At 38.3% G+C, this 18,687-nt stretch overlaps 1 protein-coding gene across 7 annotated transcripts in view; it reads right to left on the bottom strand.

The window, feature by feature from the left end:
• The window catches only part of PCDH1 (protocadherin 1), a 371,266-nt gene extending 359,961 nt beyond the window's left edge, over positions 1-11,305 (bottom strand). For 3 of the 7 annotated variants that reach the window (XM_060686449.2, XM_087891198.1, XM_087891199.1), the window contains exon 1: positions 10,342-11,273. In XM_060686449.2, the coding sequence (XP_060542432.2) occupies positions 10,342-10,510 (169 nt within the window). In that variant the 5' untranslated portion in view covers positions 10,511-11,273. Of the gene's footprint in view, positions 1-8,218; positions 8,374-8,513; positions 8,588-10,341 lie in introns of those variants that run through there. The other 4 variants (XM_087891200.1, XM_060686452.2, XM_060686454.2 and 1 more) reach the window with 4 other exon arrangements.
• Between the last annotated feature and the right edge of the window lie 7,382 nt (positions 11,306-18,687).

Here is an 18,687-nt window from a genome sequence, read left to right as displayed (position 1 = left end):
ATTGCACCCAAGGCGCCACTGACTATTGGAACTACCTTTGTTTGCTTTTGCCACAGTTGTTCTATTTCTATTTGCAGGTCTTTGTATTTTGTTATCTTCTCCATTCTTTCTTTTCTATTCTGCTATCTCCAGGTACTGCCACATCCACTATCTGGACTTTTTTGCCTTTCTTATTAACAGTTGCTATTCTAGGGTGTTTTGTGGCAGCTGCCCATCTGTTTGAATTCTCAAGTCTCAGAGCACTTTATCTTTTTCATTTTCTATTACTTTCTCTATTTTATGGTCCCACCAGCTCTTTCTTGCAGGCAAAAGATATTTGTTGCAGATCTTTTAATGCACCATTGTTGCTATTTTGTCATGCTGTTGCTTCTTGTCGATCTGTGTGATCTTCTTGCAGCAGCTAACCAAAAGCTTGTTCCTTCAGCTTCTTTGCATAGGTAGCACTTACTGTTTTTGCTGTCTTCTCAATTCTGGCTTTGTATGCATTCGTTTTTAAGGCTTGATCTTGTGTAGCCAGACCTCAGTCTCTTTCTTTAACTTTCCTGCTCTTAACCATTGCCAGTTCTTGCTATTATCTGCTTTCCCTGCTATTTTTAATGTACTGTCCATGTAATGCTTTATCTTCCCAGACCTACAAGAACAACTAAGTGTTTTTCATTTGGTCTTTCTTGTAGGCCAGCCTGGTGTCTCCACTAGTCAATAACTCTTCCTGGTATACAGGTAATTCTCAACTTAGAATCACAATTGAACAGTTGTTAAATACGTTTTATGACTTTTCTTGCCACAGTTGTTAAGTGAACCACTACAATTGTTAAGTTAGTAACATGGTTAAGTGAATTTCGCTTCCCTGTTGTCTTTCATTGTCAGGTCACAAAAGGTGATTACATGACCCTGGGACACTAGAACCAATATAAATATGAGCCAGTTACCAAGCATCTGAATTTTGATCATGTGACCATGGGAAGGCTGCAATGGTCCTAAGTATGAAAAATGGCCGTAGGTTACTTTTTTCAATGCCGTTGTAAATTTGAAGTTACTAAACGAATGTAGGCCAAGGACTACCTATACTAGCTTCAGCACATCTTCTTAATTGTCCTTCAATTTGCATAGGTAGCACTTACTGTTTTTGCTGTCTTCTCAATTCTGGCTTTGTATGCATTCATTCTTAAGACTTGATCTTGTGTAGCCAGACCTCAGTCTCTTTTCTATTACTTCCAATGCCCTTTTTTCTTCTTCACCCATCTCATGTACTTGCAGCATTCCACACCCACCAATTTTCCTTGCAGTATGTCTGATAGTGTTACAAATATCATTGCAGGATATAAGCTGTTCTAAGTAAAGCTACCTTTTCAATTGACTGATGGTGAATTTGTCAATCCTGCACAATTAGCCAAAAACTTTCATAGTTGAGCTTCTAAAACAGGTGAAAGGAGTCAAAACAGTATGTTTTGTAATGCAGTTTGAGGTTTCTTGTTTTGCAAGTGATTTTTATTGATCTTATTTTCTATGTACTTCATATTATTGATTTAAGAAATTGCTTGTCAGAAATAATGAAATAGATCCTTAAATAGGTTTCAAAGCTTTTAGCTGACAGGAAAACCTCTTGTAATAAAACCACTGTAGATCTCCTCTCCTCAGAAGAAGATAAAACTGGTATTTTCTTGTAGACATATTTAAATCAAAAATAGAGAAGTATAATATATTGGAGTGTAAAGTTTAATAATGCATTGATCCTGTAATATAGAATTTAATCTAGATTAAGAAGAGAAAGATATATCCTTTCATGCCAATTTGCATACCTTTTCTCCTTCAGAAATTCACCATTTTGTTTCCTGTTCATTATTATTAATTTCATTCTTGTGATTCTGAAATTTTGAAGGCATCAAAGATATTTTTGAATTTCAAAGATGTAGAAAATCTTATTTTTGTCTTGTTTTTCTGGTCATTTTTATTTACAGGTTTGCTTCTTTGTTTTGTTGCTGAACTTTGTCCATTGTTGGATCTGTTAAACCTTTGTTCTAAAAAAGCAAAATTGTTCTTATCGCTCACTTTTTTTCCTTTGAGGTACTGACTGCTAAGAACCTGCACTTATTGCAAGCATATGCAAAATTGTTTTCCTACAAAAATACAATCATATCATGAGCATTCAAATCACTAATGCAAAGTTGCATCTTACTCTTCATTGTTCCTTTAGGTGACATTAATTGAAAGGCTCATATTTTTTGTTCTCAAATTAACAAAGGGCTCATTGCTGATGGAAGGAGAACACTGAATTTGCCCAGAAATGTCTGTTAAGTCTGGTTAGGTTCATTTTGTTCTGTTAGTCTGTTCTGTTAGTTCTGTTAGGTTAGTTCACTTGTTCGGTAAACTCCTTTCTTGGAAACTGGCAATCTTATATTTCTGCTACAGCAACCTCTGCTTTATTCAACAGGAAGCAATAAGTAATAATTGAATCACACATAATGGGCAATCAGCAATTCTCTGATCACCCTTGCAATCAACAGCTATTCATAAAAAAATCTTTTCAGCCTTCACTGCCTCACAATTATCCAGAATGCATAGCTTTTTAGTTCTCCTCTATTACATGTCTCTTTCACCTAAGTTATTTAATAATATAAAAGAGAGGCAGAAACTTATTTGAATGGTTTTTAGACCAATCAAAGTTTATATGCTTCACTGGAAACAGCCTTTTGGTTAAGATGAAGAATTCAATGTTCAGATTTATTATTCTCTGTTTGTTTTTTAAGCCATTTACAGTCAGGTTAGGGAAAGACTTGGAAAATGCCTGTTTAAAAAGTCCTCATTCAGAAAAAAACAGTCATTTAAAAGAAAAAAAATCCTTCTATTCCCCACATTATTTGTCTCTTTTAATTTTACCTTGAACCTGCTTTTGTGCTGTCTGAGAGCTATATTAACCAAGTTTCCTGTGCACATATTGATTGTGGTGGTGGTTAATGTGAATATAACCCCAACATTTGATTTGGTTCTTAGTCCTTTGTCATGAACCTGCCAAATTCCTACTTCCTACCCATATTTTCAGGATTAGGGGTTTTCCTTTATTGCTGACTCCCATGCATAAATGAGGTGGAAATGAAAATGGCCTAAGAAATCCCTTCCAGATTTTAATCTCTTTCTTTGCTTTGGCTATGGAGATGGCCTGATACTCTGTTTGGATTGCATTTACTATGTTTATGTTTATGTTTATTAGATTTCTATACCGCCCTTCTCCCGGAGGATTCAGGGCGGTGTACAGCCATATTAAAACACATATCAATTTACAAAATTTAAAACAATTTAAAATCGAATATATAAAAATTTGGTCCATAGATTAAAACAAACATACACCCATTCTAAAATTCGTATTATGCCAGGCCCGCTTGTTGAAACAAAAGGGTCTTCAAGGCGCGGCGGAAGGTACGCAGGTCGGGGATGAGATGAATCTCAAGGGGCAGCTCATTCCAGAGGGCTGGTGCCCCCACAGAGAAGGCTCTCCCCCTGGGTGTCGCCAGTTGGCATTGTTTGGCTGACGGCACCCTGAGGAGCCCCTCTCTGTGGGAGCGTATTGGCCGGTGGGAGGCTGTTGCTGTTACTACAGTCTCTGATTATTTCCCTTTTTTATACCTCATGGATTGAAAAAAAAATATGAAAAGAAAAAAAGTGATGCAATTTATCCTGTCATTTGATCTAGCAGAAGAAAAATGGCAGAACTCTTATTAACTTCACCTGGTTTCTTTAAACAAAAGACGGATCTATCATTTCACTGCTCCATCAGTGAACTCATTAAAAATGCCCATGGAGGGGTATTCCTGGTATAATGCACAGTAGGCAATTAGAGTGGGAAAAAATGCTACAATATAATGAAGAATAGCCAACAAAGTGGATAGCAAAGCTCCAGCAAGAACAAACCATAAAATGCTACTTTTAATGTATAGAGGGGGAAAACCTAGCAGAGGTTGCCTTCCTAGTGGGCTGGGAGGATGACATGCATTCCTACTCTTGAAAAATATTTACTGGCTTACACTAATGCCGGAGCAAATTGTAATCACCCCCAACAAGAAATCTCGAGGGCTAAGAAAGGAACCACCACCATCACCACCCCAAAAAATAGAAGAAAATGGCACATCACTTGCATATTTTTCCAATAAATTACATGGACATGCCCATGTAGTTATCAGAAGCTGACCTTAGTTTGAAGAAATATTACATTTAGAATCTTACCACAAAGTACTCACCAGATCCTCAAAAAGTTAAGTACCCCTTTTCCATTATATAAAAAAAAATAGAATACAGTCAAGACTCAATAAGTCCACAAATCTTATGAGGCTTCAGCAAATGGGTTGATCTGTCATTGCTTCTTCTTCCTGATTCACCTGTAAGCTAACTACTGCAGAGTAAGCTCAGGGATAAAGAGCTCTACACTTTTATGTAAGATCTTGTATTTCCAGAATCAGTTAGATACATAGATGTACGTGTACATATAAACAAAAATTTTCTGTAATAAAACTGCTTTGAGTCCTGTCTTGCTTTTCTCTTGATTTTGAATATGCAAACATTAACACAAAGGATCTTTTATTCAGAATTGGTACTTTCCCCTTTTCCATTAGTAGAATAGCAGAAATGTTCAACACAGTAATGGAGAGAAGATGAAAAAATGACATTGCAAGGGCTACAAAAACCTAGGCAATTGTTAGATGGCAACAAATAAATTCACTAACTCTAATTTCTGGCACCATCTAATGCCTTTCTCTCTGGAGAAAGGCGGCATATAAATTGAACTAATTAAATTATTTGGATTTTTTTTCCAGCCATGATATGATAGCCAAACATGTTGGTTTCTTCTGCTTCCTTGCTCCAGTTCACTGCTTTCTCATCCTCCAATCATATGAATTCAGGAGAAAATGATTTTGCTAACATTTTCATTTTTCAAATAGAAAACAAGCTCAGGTTTCTTCCATTTTAAGGAAATTTCCTCCACAGTACTCCATCCTTATGGTCACTGTGAATTATTTCCTTCTTGGAAAGAAAGGAGAAAAGAAGACAATCAAGAGCTCATAGCAAGTTATTTAGCGCTTAGATTCTGTGTGAATCAAACTTGATATTCTTCTAGAAAATTCAGTGAGAGAAAAATGAAGTAACTAGTTCATTGCAGGGAAATGTTGATATGAATTCATCATATATAAAGTATATCTATAACATTATTGACAGGAAATATAGAAAATGCCATGAAAGAAACAAACTGAGAAGAATGGCACACGAGGGAGGGAGGGAGGGAGGGAGGGAAGGAGGGAAGGAAGGAAGGAAGGAAGGAAGGAAGGAAGGAAGGAAGGAAGGCAGGCTGGCCGGCCAATTCAAGTAAGTGCCAATTCAAATGGATATAACAAATTTAAATGCTAACTTATCCTTGGTGAGGATACAAACCAACCACTAATATAAGTTCAAAATGTATATTTTAATACTATATTGTATATTTTAATATTAAATATGAAAATTGGTGTTATTATGTTATATATTTTGCTAGACACTATCATACTGATGAATATTAAAAATAGATTATGCACATAAATAAGCTTATTCAAAGAAATTTTGATGTCAAGGAATAGAACAACTTTTTAAAAATCTTTTTTGTTTCCCATAAAACAAACTCGCAATTCTTTATGTAATTCATTGCTAACATATCAAATATCCCTTCAAAATTTAATCATGCATGCCATATCATAGCATAACCATTACAGTTTGTAATCACTGGTATAGAATGGGAACGATAAAGGTTCAGAGGCCACAAATTAGCTTTCTAATCTTCTGAAGGGCTCAGAAAACATTTAGCAGGGTGGTAACATCATCGTAAGAAAAGGCAACATGCTTTGCAGAAATTTTAAGGTTGGGAATGGAAATGGGAAACTTTTGGAGGGCAGTTTCCATTGTCCAATACAAATTGGCCCTAAATCACAACGTTTTCCTCTCATTTCCATTCTCCACTGTTAATTGGGAGGGGGGGAATACTCTGCCAAATTTGATCATCAGGGATGAAATTTCAAAGCAACATACCAGGATTCTCGGAACACAGCATCCTTAGCCATTTATTTTACTAAATAATCTAATAGTTTTATATAAGTATAGCTACTTATTTTATTAATCCTACAAATGTCAACTCAGAAATAATTCCTATTATGTTAATTTGGATTTATTGACTAGGAAATATTTATAGGATTTCAATATATGATGTAGGAAGTTAGCACCCATCCCTCCTAGAAAAATGAAATATTCTAGGAAATATTAAAAAGGCAGAAAATTATATTTTCCCTAAAGGAGAAACATGTTTCTAAAGACAAACTCAGAGCCTCAGTTCCCTGCCCTGTCTCCCAGCGGATATTTTGGTGCCAACCCATCTACAAGACAAAGGCTGGGCCAGCTTATCTACAACACAAAAGACATGAACCTCAGGACATGATAGGATTAGCCCTCACTCAAGATCCAAACCAGGACAAAGCCATTAAGTCATAATAGGAATTGCCCAAAGCTCCTTCATTACATCATCACCCAGCAAGATTCAACTAGGCCTGAGACAACCTACAAAGTTACCCTGCATGGCCCCATGGGAGTCTGACAACCAATCAGAATACATTTTTTACACAGGAACAAGAAGCTCCAAGGTGGGGCCCAAGAGACGGTATAAATCTCTCTCCCTCTCTCTCTCATCCATGTGCTCTTTTTTGCCCAGGACCTCAAACCATGTGGTCCTGTCCACCATTAAACCAGCTTTCCAAGCAGTCTCCATGTTTCCAGTGTCTTTCTTCCCACTTGGAACTGAACCCAGATGGACATTTCTTCCAACAGTAACTTTACTATTTTTAAGAGAAATATATGACATATGCCACAGTATGCCTCCCAATAAAACATTCAAATGTCTCACACAACTATAATTTTCTTGATTCCAGCAACTACAAAATCTTTCATAAACTCTCAATGGTTTAAATAGGCCTTAAATAGTGCTACTTTCACTAATTACACAATATAAAACCATCAAGTTAAGTGAATTTAGATATATTTCCATTTGGAGAGCACTTTTGGGTCTATACATTTAAGCCCCTTAAAACAAGTGAATATTTTTCAAACTGGCATACAGGATTGTAGTTTATATGCACATTCATGTTTTTCTGCATAATTTAGTCCAGAATAGGGATTAATCCCATCTTCAAGAACATTTCTGATTAGAATGGCAGTCTTCCATTTAAATTCCTAAATTTACTGCATTTGTTAATTTGAAAGTTGAACAAGACAATGGCCATACTCCATCTTGTCATTTTTCTAAATAAGCCATTTTAGTGTTTCAGTTCCCAACCAATTTTCCAATCATATATTAGCAGTTCCCTAGGTCTTTGAAAGGGAAAAAAAGGTAATGTATATTTTTATAACATAATGAACAGAGATAAACACATGTATTCGTTATTGGGGATTTTCAAGAATTCAGAAAAATCCTAAAACAAATGGAAATTGGAAAGTCTGTGCACAATCCAAATCCTTATAGTAGAAAAAAAAACATAATTTTGGATCAAATTCTATTTCTTAAAATAGTAATTCACTAGCTGACAATGTATAAGAAATGCAACAACACTAACCTTGGAAAAATGGAACGTCCCTGGTTATGAAACTGGATGACATTCTAATGTAATTAGTATTAACACAGATTTCAAATGTAATTCATGCTTACCTTTCTCTAACCCATTTATTCTAATATGTATCAACATAATTCATCTTCTAACATAGGTCAGGTTAAAGAAATCCAAGGTGCAAAAAGTAGGATAAATACTATCCTATGATCAAAGCAATATGCCTCTTTATTACAGTGCATATCTTAAGCATCTTCCACTGTTATATTTATTCTGAAGGTGTTTTTCCATCAGACATGCTACACATGCAATTCTTTCAAGTATATTTTTGCATCTTGCAAGCCATCTCCCTCCACCCTATATTCATTATTCACCCAGTCTCTTTACAATTTCACACATACCGTAAGTCCACAAATAGTTAAGAATGTATACACATTTCATTTACATGCTGATCATGTACAATTAACCTAAAATCTATCCAGGTTTTTATTCATCTTTTATTGTATCTTCATGATCCATATTTCTAAAAACCAATTTCTTTCCATCCTCACTTACCCAGACCTATTTCATTTCATTAATGATTTTTCAAAGGGAAATAATATATTTTTCACCTTTTCTTTTGGCTTACTTCCATTTTCTCTATCTCCAGAGAGACATTTAACAGGAACATTTCTCAGCATGCCCAATTTCAGACCAATATTTTAAGACTGCTCTAGCCATCAGCCATAACACAACACACCTTCTATCTTAGATACATGATCTGGCCACCTCAGAATGAGATGGTGATCATGCTGTTCATAGAAAAACACAGCAGTAAGCACTAAAAGTAGCCACAGTACCTGGCCAAATTCATTTGTGTTCCTTAACCCACCTCCACCCCACCCCCCCACCCCCCAATGCTCCTACCAGCACACTGAAAACAAACGCATTTGGAGAAAAAGAAAAGGATTTGCAGCAGTTACGTGATGTCCCCAAGCCAACGCCTAGCCAGATTGGGGGAGGGGTGGAAGTATCGCGCAAGTCCTGCGGGGCGGTGGTTTGCTGCCAGCTCATTCTGCATGTTTCAGGAGATGAAACTGAACATTTCCCGACCCAGCATCGAATAAGCCAACATTAAGAGGTAATATCAATCAATAATATCAATGGTACTTACACTGAATTATACCGAGTGCCATTCCCAAAAAGGAAATGTATATACACATTACATATGTGTAACAATCCAACTAGCGTGTGAAAAACAAGTATTGACCATTGCCTCCTCCCTAACTCCTCTCGGTTTTCTTTTATGCTAAAGGGGGGGGTTGTCTACCGGGGACCACTGTATTGGCCATTCTCAGCCATTAAATCCATTAATCCACACACTGATGATTTATAAAGCCACCGATTTTTTAACACGAAATTATGGTGTAGCAAAAAGGATGGAAGAGGGGAGGGAGAACGGTCCAGATTTGCTCTTGAAAGGGCAAGAACTGATGAGTGGCAGAAGCGGGAGGGAGGTTAGGATTAGAATTCCAGCCTGAACCAGAAACTCTCCCTCTCTCTCTCCCTCCCTCCCTCTCCCCCCCTCCCTATCCATCCATCCATCCATCCATCCACCCATCATCTAAGTAACTGCTGCAGCTAGTATCGCAAACCAGACGCTTTTCTGCGAACATCCTCAAAATTTGCTACATTATCATCTCACTCCCGCATCCCCAGCATCAACCAGACACCCAATAAACGACACGTCCTGCATTCCAACACACAACGACGGTAAAGATGCGTTCTTAGTTCTCGTCGTAATCCTCCCAGCCTCCCATGCATTCGACCGCGTCCAGTTTGCACACAAGCTACAGCTCCTCCTTACTTAATGGTGGCCAGCAGAGAACAACTCGCAGCATTCCCCCCAGTTTGTCTTTCCTCTCCATCACCTTTAACAGGTTTTCCCCCCCAGGAAATCGAGATCAGTTTTGCTTGTATTTTTCTACCTCGGCTACCAGGGCTGTGGCGGGTTTATTTTGTTATGGATCACCAAAACAATTTTTAAAACCTACCCCACTCACCCGCTACCAGTATACAGCTATGCAGCTCTCCCGCTGAGGGTACGCGTTGAAAAGAGCGGCAGGCGTCAGCTCTTCTGGGTAAATTATTCGCTGTATCAAACCGGTGCGTGCCCCTGGATGGATGTTCGTGTGTGAATGTGTGCGCGCGTGTACAAGAGAAGCGAAATATGGAAAAGCGCAACCCTGGGTTTGCAGGCAGTCTCCGCCTCACCCTCCTTTCTCCTTCCTCCCGGCTAACCACCTCCTCTAGCTACCGAGGAAAGGTGGCAACCCGGTTAATTAAATCCTGCACCCAGTCGAAATTATTTGTAGAAAATCCAGCAGCGACCAGAAACAAAGTGACCTGTGCAGCCACCACCGCCTGTGTTGGCCAAGCGGCTGCCAATATTTTATGCCAAATATACCGGTCGGTCGGAGGACTCCTTCATTCACCATCTCTGTAATCGTTTCCATTTGCAAGAAAACTGGCATCCACGGCCAAGTCCCCTCCAATCTCCTTAAGCCTGATGCTAGTTGGCAGTGGACCAGAAGGAACATAACAATTTTCCCGATAAATCCATAAACGGGGGGAAATGCAGTCTACAACGTTTATACAAAACAAACCAGATTATCTCTAAGTAGCCCCAGTTCCTGGGCGCCATTCTTCGTCTCAATCGCTCTGCCCCTCCCTGAATTCGCGGCCATTTACTTGCCTGAAAAATTAGCAGCTCCGTTTCTGCTGACTTCCCTCACGTTCATCAAATAGCAACAGCGCCCAGAAATCTGTAGTGCCCACCTTTTGGCATCAGGAAAGTTGATTTGTTGCCAGCTTCTCCTACCGCTAGCTAAACCTTGGGGTTGCGCGCTTGTATCCACAAGCATGGAAGTCGGTGACAGGATCAAGAAACCAGTTCCGCTCCGCTCTCCGCACGTTATCACGGCCAATGCTCAACACTCCCACTAGGGGCATCCTAGGTCTCCTTCCCAAATGGCTGGTGCGCCTCAGGGGGTGGGGTGCGATGGGTGCGCGAGGCCTGTGTTTCCTTCCACCGAGAAATTCCTATACCCAAATGACCGACGCCAACAATTCATAAACAAGTGGTCCTTTTGCCATGTAGCGGGATCTGATTTTATCAGCCTTTGTCCTCAAGTCAAATCACTGTAATTTCGATGCCTCCCATCTCAACTCGTTCCTAGTTCCGGTGAAACAAACGCGGTTTATTACTGCACCTGCTGGGGAAGGAGTTGTGGCTACGCACCTGAAAATGACGTCTCCTTGTAGCACCAGCTTCAGGGTTTTATAGTAAAAGGAGAGGAGCTCGTTTACCCCACAAAAACATAGAAGTAACAGGTTTTTGTGAGATGTGCCAAGACTAGGTGAACGTGAGGGACGCCGGGCGCCATTAAACGAGGAAGCAGTAACTATAACAAGTCCAATTTCGTATCTTAACCATATCTCATAATGGGGGAGTATCATCATGGGGACCCGGTTCTGGTTATTAAACATACATACTAGGAAGCGCTACTACCCACGTTCAATTTGACAACAGATAATTGATTCTTCTATACCTTTAAGGACCTAAATGGATTCTATTTTTTGCCAAAGGCAGAGCACGATGACACTCAGCCTGTTTTCAGAGCCAGGCGCTCCGCTTGTTAGATTCAAGTCTGTTGTGTACCTACAGTTCTGCCACGTCAGAGGCAGGTCATGTGGGCTCTCCGTAGAGCTAGTTCAGACAGGGCAGAAGAGGGTAGGGCTTACCTGTTAATAGGCTTTTGGATTGTTTTCCAAATGAGCAGGAGATAGAGGGTGGAGGAAGAGACCATTTCTCTGAAATGTTGTAGATTGCCTTTAGCTTATGTGAAGATTTCCACCGATTTAGTAAACATACAAACCAAACAGAACAGAAACCAATTATATTTTTCCATATCTCAAAATTGTTTGCTATGAACCTGTTGCATCTCTCCTCTTTTTTACCCATAATGATCCATTTTGTTTGCATTACCCAATGCACCATCTAGAGGCTGTTATGGAATGGCTGCCTTTAGACCATTCTTACTTTGTAGGAGAAGGGCTTGCAAGGATGTTGGATTTCTCATCTGGATGCCAATTCGGCACAGTCCATGCACAGAAGGTTCTGTGCATGCGCAGAAGCCCCACATGCGGGCGAAGCAAGCACGCACACACTCAAAGTTCTGAACCGGTAGCGAAGGTAAATGGAACCCACTACTGATGGGGTGAGCTCTCATTCCTGTCCCAGCTCCTGCCAACCTAACAATTTGAAAGCATGCAAATATGAGTAGCTAAATAGGTACCGCTTTGGTCAGAAGGTAACTGTGTTCCATGCATCTTGGTGTATAGTCATGCTGGCCACATGACCGCAGAAGCATCTTCAGACTACATTGATTCTCTTGGCTTCAAAATGGCAGTGAGTAACGCCCCCTAGAGTTAGACATGACTGGATAGGTAGGGGAAACCTTTACCATTACAGTACCTTTAATACCTGCTTACTAATGAGCTGAGAAAATAGAATAAAACTATTATAGTTGGGCATTCAATAGTATTAATATACCGTATGTATTTGGCATTTTATTAAAAATATTTAAAATCCAAGGCCAAGGCAAATATTTTTTTAAAATGCATCACACCTTTAATTCATATATAAGTAACTTATTTATAGTACATTTATGTATATATAAGAAAGTCGATGGATGGATGGATGGATGGTATCTTCAAGTCACTGTTAGCTCCTGATGGTTACCTGGACAAATCTTGCAATTATCTTGGTAAGATTTCAGAAGTGGTTTCTATTTGCCTCCTACTAGGATGGAGAAAGAGAGTCTGACCTACAGTCATTCAGCTACTACATGATCAAGATAGGACTAGAATTCACGGTTTCCCAGTTTCTAGCTTGATGCCTTAACAGTAAATTCGCTCTTCATTTCATAAAGGTAAAGGTTCCCCTCGCACATATATGTTAGTCGTTCCCGACTCTAGGGGGCGGTGCTTATCTCCATTTCAAAGCTGAAGAGCCAGCACTGTCCGAAGACATCTCCGTGGTCATGTGGCCAGCCTGACTAAATTCCAAAGGCGCACAGAACGCTGTTACCTTCCCATCAAAGGTGGTGCCTATTTTTCTACTTGCATTTTTTTTACGTGCTAGGTTGGCAGAAGCTGGGACAAGAACGGGAGCTCACTCCGTTACGTGGCACTAGGGATTTGAACCACTGGACTGCTGACCTTTCGATCGACAAGCTCAGTGTCTTAGCCACTGAGCCACCGCGTCCTGTACCTTCATTTCTTTTTTTTTTTTATAAATACTTTATTGAGTTTTCCAAAACAAAAAAGAAAATATATAATCTATCTCTCCTTTTGGAGGTGCAGTGTTTATACAATATAGTGAAACAAAAATTTTAAAAAAAAACTTCATCCTTAACAATACATTATTTTATACAATATACCTAAGATTCATGTGCCAGGTCAAGATTCTAGGATCATGTTTTCATCTTATTGTTCAGCCAGTGGTACCAAATACCCCATACATCATAATATTTTGAATCGTCCTCATTTTTTAACTCACTTGTCAGTTTCGCCATTTCTGCGCACTCTAGGATCTTATTTATTAGAGTTTCTTCTGAGGGGATAAGTTTGTTTTTCCAGCATTTTGCGAAGGCTAATCTAGCCGCAGTTATAATCAGGATTATCAGTTGGGTTTTGTTGTTATTAAAGCCTTCTTCAGTTATGCCTAGGAGAAAAAGCTCTGGGGCTAGGACTACCTCTTGCCCCGTTATTTCACAGAGCCAATGTCTGATTTTGGACCAGTACTTTTTAGTCTCAGGGCAAGTCCACCATAGATGATAAAAGTTGCCGACCATTTTTCCACATTTCCAACATGTGGGAGAGAAATTTGGAAACATCTTGGCTAGCCTCGCAGGGGCTAGATGCCACCTGTGTAACAATTTGTAATGGTTTTCCCTAAACGTTGTTGATTTGGTTATTTTGTAATTTCTGTTCCAAGCTATCTCCCAATCATTAAAATTTAGTCTATGTCCTAGATTTTTTTCCCAGATGTTCAGTTGGTTTTTTGCTATGGACTCTGCCTTATCTTCATCTAATAAAAAGTTGTAGATTTTTGATAACATTTTCTTATCTGTTCCCCAAATAATTTTGTCGAAGTATCCGAATTTTGCTGCTATACCAAATTTATCTCTATCTTTTTGGAATCTTGAGTTAATCTGAAAATAGTTCCACCAATCCAAGTTTAGGCCCTGGTCCCTCAATAGGTCCAGCGATTTAAGTTTTCCTTCTTCATCGAGGATGTCCTTGTATGTGCTCCATTTATACTCATCTCTCCTGTTTGGTGCCATCAACGCTTCCATAATGGAAAGCCAGTTGGGTACCTTGGTATAGATCCTCTGCCTAATTTCGGCCCACGTGCGAATAAGGGTCTCCCTAATTTTGTGTTTGTGGAAATAGGATTTTTTCTTGTTTTTTATATCCCAAAGGTAGGAGTGCCATCCTTCTAGAAGGTCATGTCCTTCCAAGATCAGGGTTCTCCTATCTTGTAGTTTGATCCACTCCTTGATCCAGATCAATTTTGCCGCCTTTTGATATAATTCCCAGTCAGGGAGCCCAAAACCTCCCAAATTCCTTTTCCCTTGGAGTATCTTAAAAGATATCCTTGATTTCTTGCCCTCCCACAGAAAATTTCTGATGTATTTGTTCAAATCGAGAAAAAAAATTTTATCTAATGAAAGCGGAATATTTTGGAATAAAAACAAAATTTTGGGTAAAATATTCATTTTAACCGCTGCAATTTTACCAATCAAAGACAATTTGAGCTTTTTCCATCTTTCAAGGTCTTGGTGTATTTTCTGCAGATGGGGGATATAATTATCATCTTTTAATGAGGAGAATCTCGCGGTGATCCATATTCCCAGATATTTTATTTTCCTAACTGTCTGGAGGCCTAATAAATCTTCCAATTCTTCCTTTTGTAGATCTGTCATGTTTTTCACTATTATTTTAGTTTTATCCTTATTGAGTTTAAGGCCCGCCACCTCTCCATAGTCCTGAATTTCCTGCAATAATTTTAGACCGGAATCTAATGGGTCCTCCATTATGAGGGCTACATCGTCAGCAAAAGCTTGGGTTTTGAATATTTCATTCCTAATCTTTAATCCTTTGATATCATTGTTGGCTCTTATCTTTCTAAGTAGCACCTCTAGTGCCAAAATATATAATAAGGGAGACAGGGGGCATCCCTGCCTAACTCCTTTTTGGATCTGAAACGACTGGGTTCTGTCTCCATTCACTAGTATATTTGCCCTCTGGTTTTTATAGATGTTCTCAAGCATCTTCCTAAAGTTAGTACCGAATCCCATTAGGTCAATTTGATTTATCAAAAATGTCCAATTCAAGTTGTCGAATGCCTTTTGGGCATCGACAAACATTAAGGCCAGCTGTTTTTCAGGATGTTGTTCGTAATATTCAAAGGTGTTTAGAACTATTCTCAGGTTATCTCTGATCTGTCTCCCTGGGAGAAAGCCGTTTTGGTCTTTATGTATCCAGCGATTTAAAAAAATTTTGAGCCTCTCCGCAATTTTATTCGTAAGCAATTTATAATCTGCGTTCAACAATGAAATAGGTCTGTAGTTGGATATCTGTTTCGGGTCGGCACCTTCTTTTAGTATAAGCGTCACATAAGCTTCCCTCCACGAATCTGGGATAGTGATACCCGCCAGAGCCTCATTTAGTATTTCTAGTAACTCTAGTTTTAGGGCATCATCAAGTTTTTGGTACAATTCCCCGGGGAGACCATCTGGGCCTGGAGTTTTATTCTTCTTTATTTTAGAAAGGGCCGTTTTTAATTCCTCTATAGTGATCTTTTCATTTAACATTTCCTTTTCTTCTTCAGGGATTAACGGTAGTTTGGCTTCCAACAGATACTGCTCTACCTTGTTTGACGCAATTCCTTCACTTTTGTATAGACCTTCATAAAACTTTCTTATACTCTCTAATTTATCTTCTTCTTTCGTCAACAAGTTACCCTGAGAGTCTTCTAATACTAATATTTGGTTTTTTTCCCTCTCTTTTTTTAGTTTATACGCCAGCCATCTCCCTGACTTGTTAGCGTTCTCAAAACAGTAATGCTTGGATCTTTTTATCTTTTGCGCCATTTCCTCCTGGTCCAATAAGTTCAATCTATGTCTTGTCATCGACCACTGTTGTTTGATCGCCTCATCCCCCGGGCATTGCTGAAGTTTATCTTCTGCTTGCAATAGCTTATTGGTAAGCTCTTCTCTACTCTTTCTTTTTTCCTTGTTTTTGAACGCAGTATATGAGATGGCAACCCCTCTCACATATGCCTTCATAGTATCCCACACAATTTCTTTGGGTGTCTCTCGGTTTCCGTTTTCTATGAAAAAGCGTTTGACTTCTTTGTTCAATTTCAGTATAAACTCTTCTTCATATAACAACTTAGTCCTTAGACTCCATCTCTGTTGTATTTTCTTTATATAGTGGTGCCAACTTATTTCAAGGAGCTTATGGTCTGCCCAAGCGTTTATGCACATATTAACCTTTTTAATTTCTAGGCCCAGTTTCCTGGTAGCCCAGACCATATCTATTCTAGACCAGGAGTTTTGTGGCATTGAATAGAAAGTAAATTGTCTGTCGTGGGGGTGTAAGGTGCGCCACATATCAGCTAGGTTTATCTCGTCCACTAAATCAAAAAAGGTCTTTGGTAAGGGAGATCTTTTATTCTTTTTGGTTATCTCGCATTTGTAATCGTATTTTGGATCTACTATTCCATTAAAGTCCCCTAGCATACATATTTCGTTATTTACCCAATTTGCCAGCTGTTCATGCAATTTCCGGTAAAATTTCCCTTGTTTTTTATTCGGGGCATAAACCCCAACCAATAACACCTTGGCATTCCCTCTCGTTATTTCTACTATAAGTATTCTCCCTTTTTCATCTTTATATTTGCATTCTGCTTCTATTCCTTTCTTAACATAAATAGCCACCCCCCTTTTTCTTTTCTCCGCTAATGAAGAGAATACTTTACCAAATTTAGTATAATTTAAATAGTTGGCTTCTTCTTTTTTTATGTGAACCTCTTGGATACAAATTATGTCGGGATTTTGTTTCGCCAATTTTGAAAATATTATCCTCCTTTTTTTGTAATCATTTAAACCATTCACATTTAACGATAAGATCTTAGTATCTTTCATTCCTGAAACTGTTCTCTAGTCTCTAGTTCTTATTTACCTTTTAATGTTACTGCTCTCACTGGTCTAGATTTTTTCCCTCTTTCTTCTGTATGTTCCTTTTTCTTCTCCTCTTCTATGTCTTCTGTTGTGATTTGTTCTTGAGATGTGTCTTCTTCTGTGTTTACTATTTCGTTTTCCTCCTTACTAATTTGTTCCTCTTCACCTCCCCTTAATTGCTCTAGAAAATCTTGGGCGTCACTTACACAATCGATTTTGATTTTCCTACCTTGCCAAGATATTAGCATTCCTTCTGGCAAGAGCCACCTGAATATTATCCCTCTCCTATTTAATTGGTTTGTCAAAAATTTATAATTTTTCCTCCTCTCCCTCACTCTCCTTGGAATTTGTTTTAAAATGTTCACTTCTTTTCCCTCAAAGGTAATTTTTTCCTCCCTAGCAATATTATACAGAATGTCTCTCACTTTTTTCCTAGCGAACCGAACATGGACTTCTCTAGGGAGCCTGTTCCTTCTCACGTAGTTTGTTTGGACTCTGTAGACTTCGTCGATCTCTCGAATTATCTCTTGCTTGTCCTGTTGGAGAGTCTCTGCAATCAGCTCAGCCATCTTATCTCCTAGGTCCTCGTCCTTATCTTCGACTATGTTTTGGAATCGCAAGTAGAATGAGGCCTTGTCCATCTCGAGTTGTATTAGGGCATCTTCCGTTTCTTTATTCTGCGCCAGCAGGGTTTGATCAACTATGTCCAATTTCTTCTCGTTTTTTTCTATTCTTTGTTCCGCTTTCTGGATTCTATTTTCATTGCTAGCGATCGAAATTTGAATCTCATTCATTTTAGCATCAAGTCCGTGTATATCTAATTTCAGTTCAGAATGGCTATTCAAAAGTTTTTCTTGCATCGCAAGCATGGTTTCTTGTATTATTAACAAAGATGATTGTACCGTTTGCAATGTTGGAGTTGCTGGGGGTTTGTCTGTTTTCTGTAGACCCTCTACCAATTTCTGAGTAGCTGGAGATGACATTGCTAACGTGGGGATGGACGGCACTTTTTTATTGGTTTTTGCTATTGTTGATGTCAAACTTGCCATTTCTTTCAAAAGCGCTTTTTGGTCTCTGATTATATTCTCTCTCTTTCTCCAAATGATCATCCACTGACACTTGCCACCTTTTACTCCGGGGCACTATCTTAAGTCCCAACCTCCTTAATTGATCCCCCCTGATCTCTTAATAGGTTTCAGCAAAAACTTGATTTAAATTACTGTAATATGATAGTTCTACGTTACCAGCTAACCACAATAGGTAAAAGTAGCGTTCTTATGAAACTAAGTACAATCTTAATATAATTCGTTAATATAGGGATATTAATAGGTTAATAAGTTAAACAGTTAATAGATTAAGTTAATAAATAAGTTAATAAATTTATCAATTCTCTCAATAGTTCTTATAAATCTAAAATTGAACCCTTAATATATACAAAATTACTATAAAATAAATAAGTCTATAAAAAAGCTATTACCAGAAGAAATAAATATTTAGAGTTAAATAGATTCAGTGAATAAGATGAATATACCTAACTAAATATATATAATATATTAATTCAATAAATACAAATCTAAATCCTGATATAAAATTTTATCCAATAACTATTTGATAAGAACAATACTTAATTAATCAATTTATGACTTCAATGTATCTTAACACTAAGGAAATTTATTTAATAGTATAATATGTAATATAATTTTGGAGATTTTAAAAGTACTTAAAAGTACTTATCACAAGCAAAGTCTAAGTTCTGAGTAGTAGGGTCAGAAATATTCGCAGGAGCA

The sequence above is a fragment of the Pantherophis guttatus genome, chromosome 3, assembly GCF_059756535.1.
Source record: "Pantherophis guttatus breed Tessera chromosome 3, ASM5975653v1, whole genome shotgun sequence".
Lineage (NCBI taxonomy): Eukaryota > Metazoa > Chordata > Lepidosauria > Squamata > Colubridae > Pantherophis > Pantherophis guttatus.
This window is presented reverse-complemented; position numbering and strand designations above follow the sequence as displayed.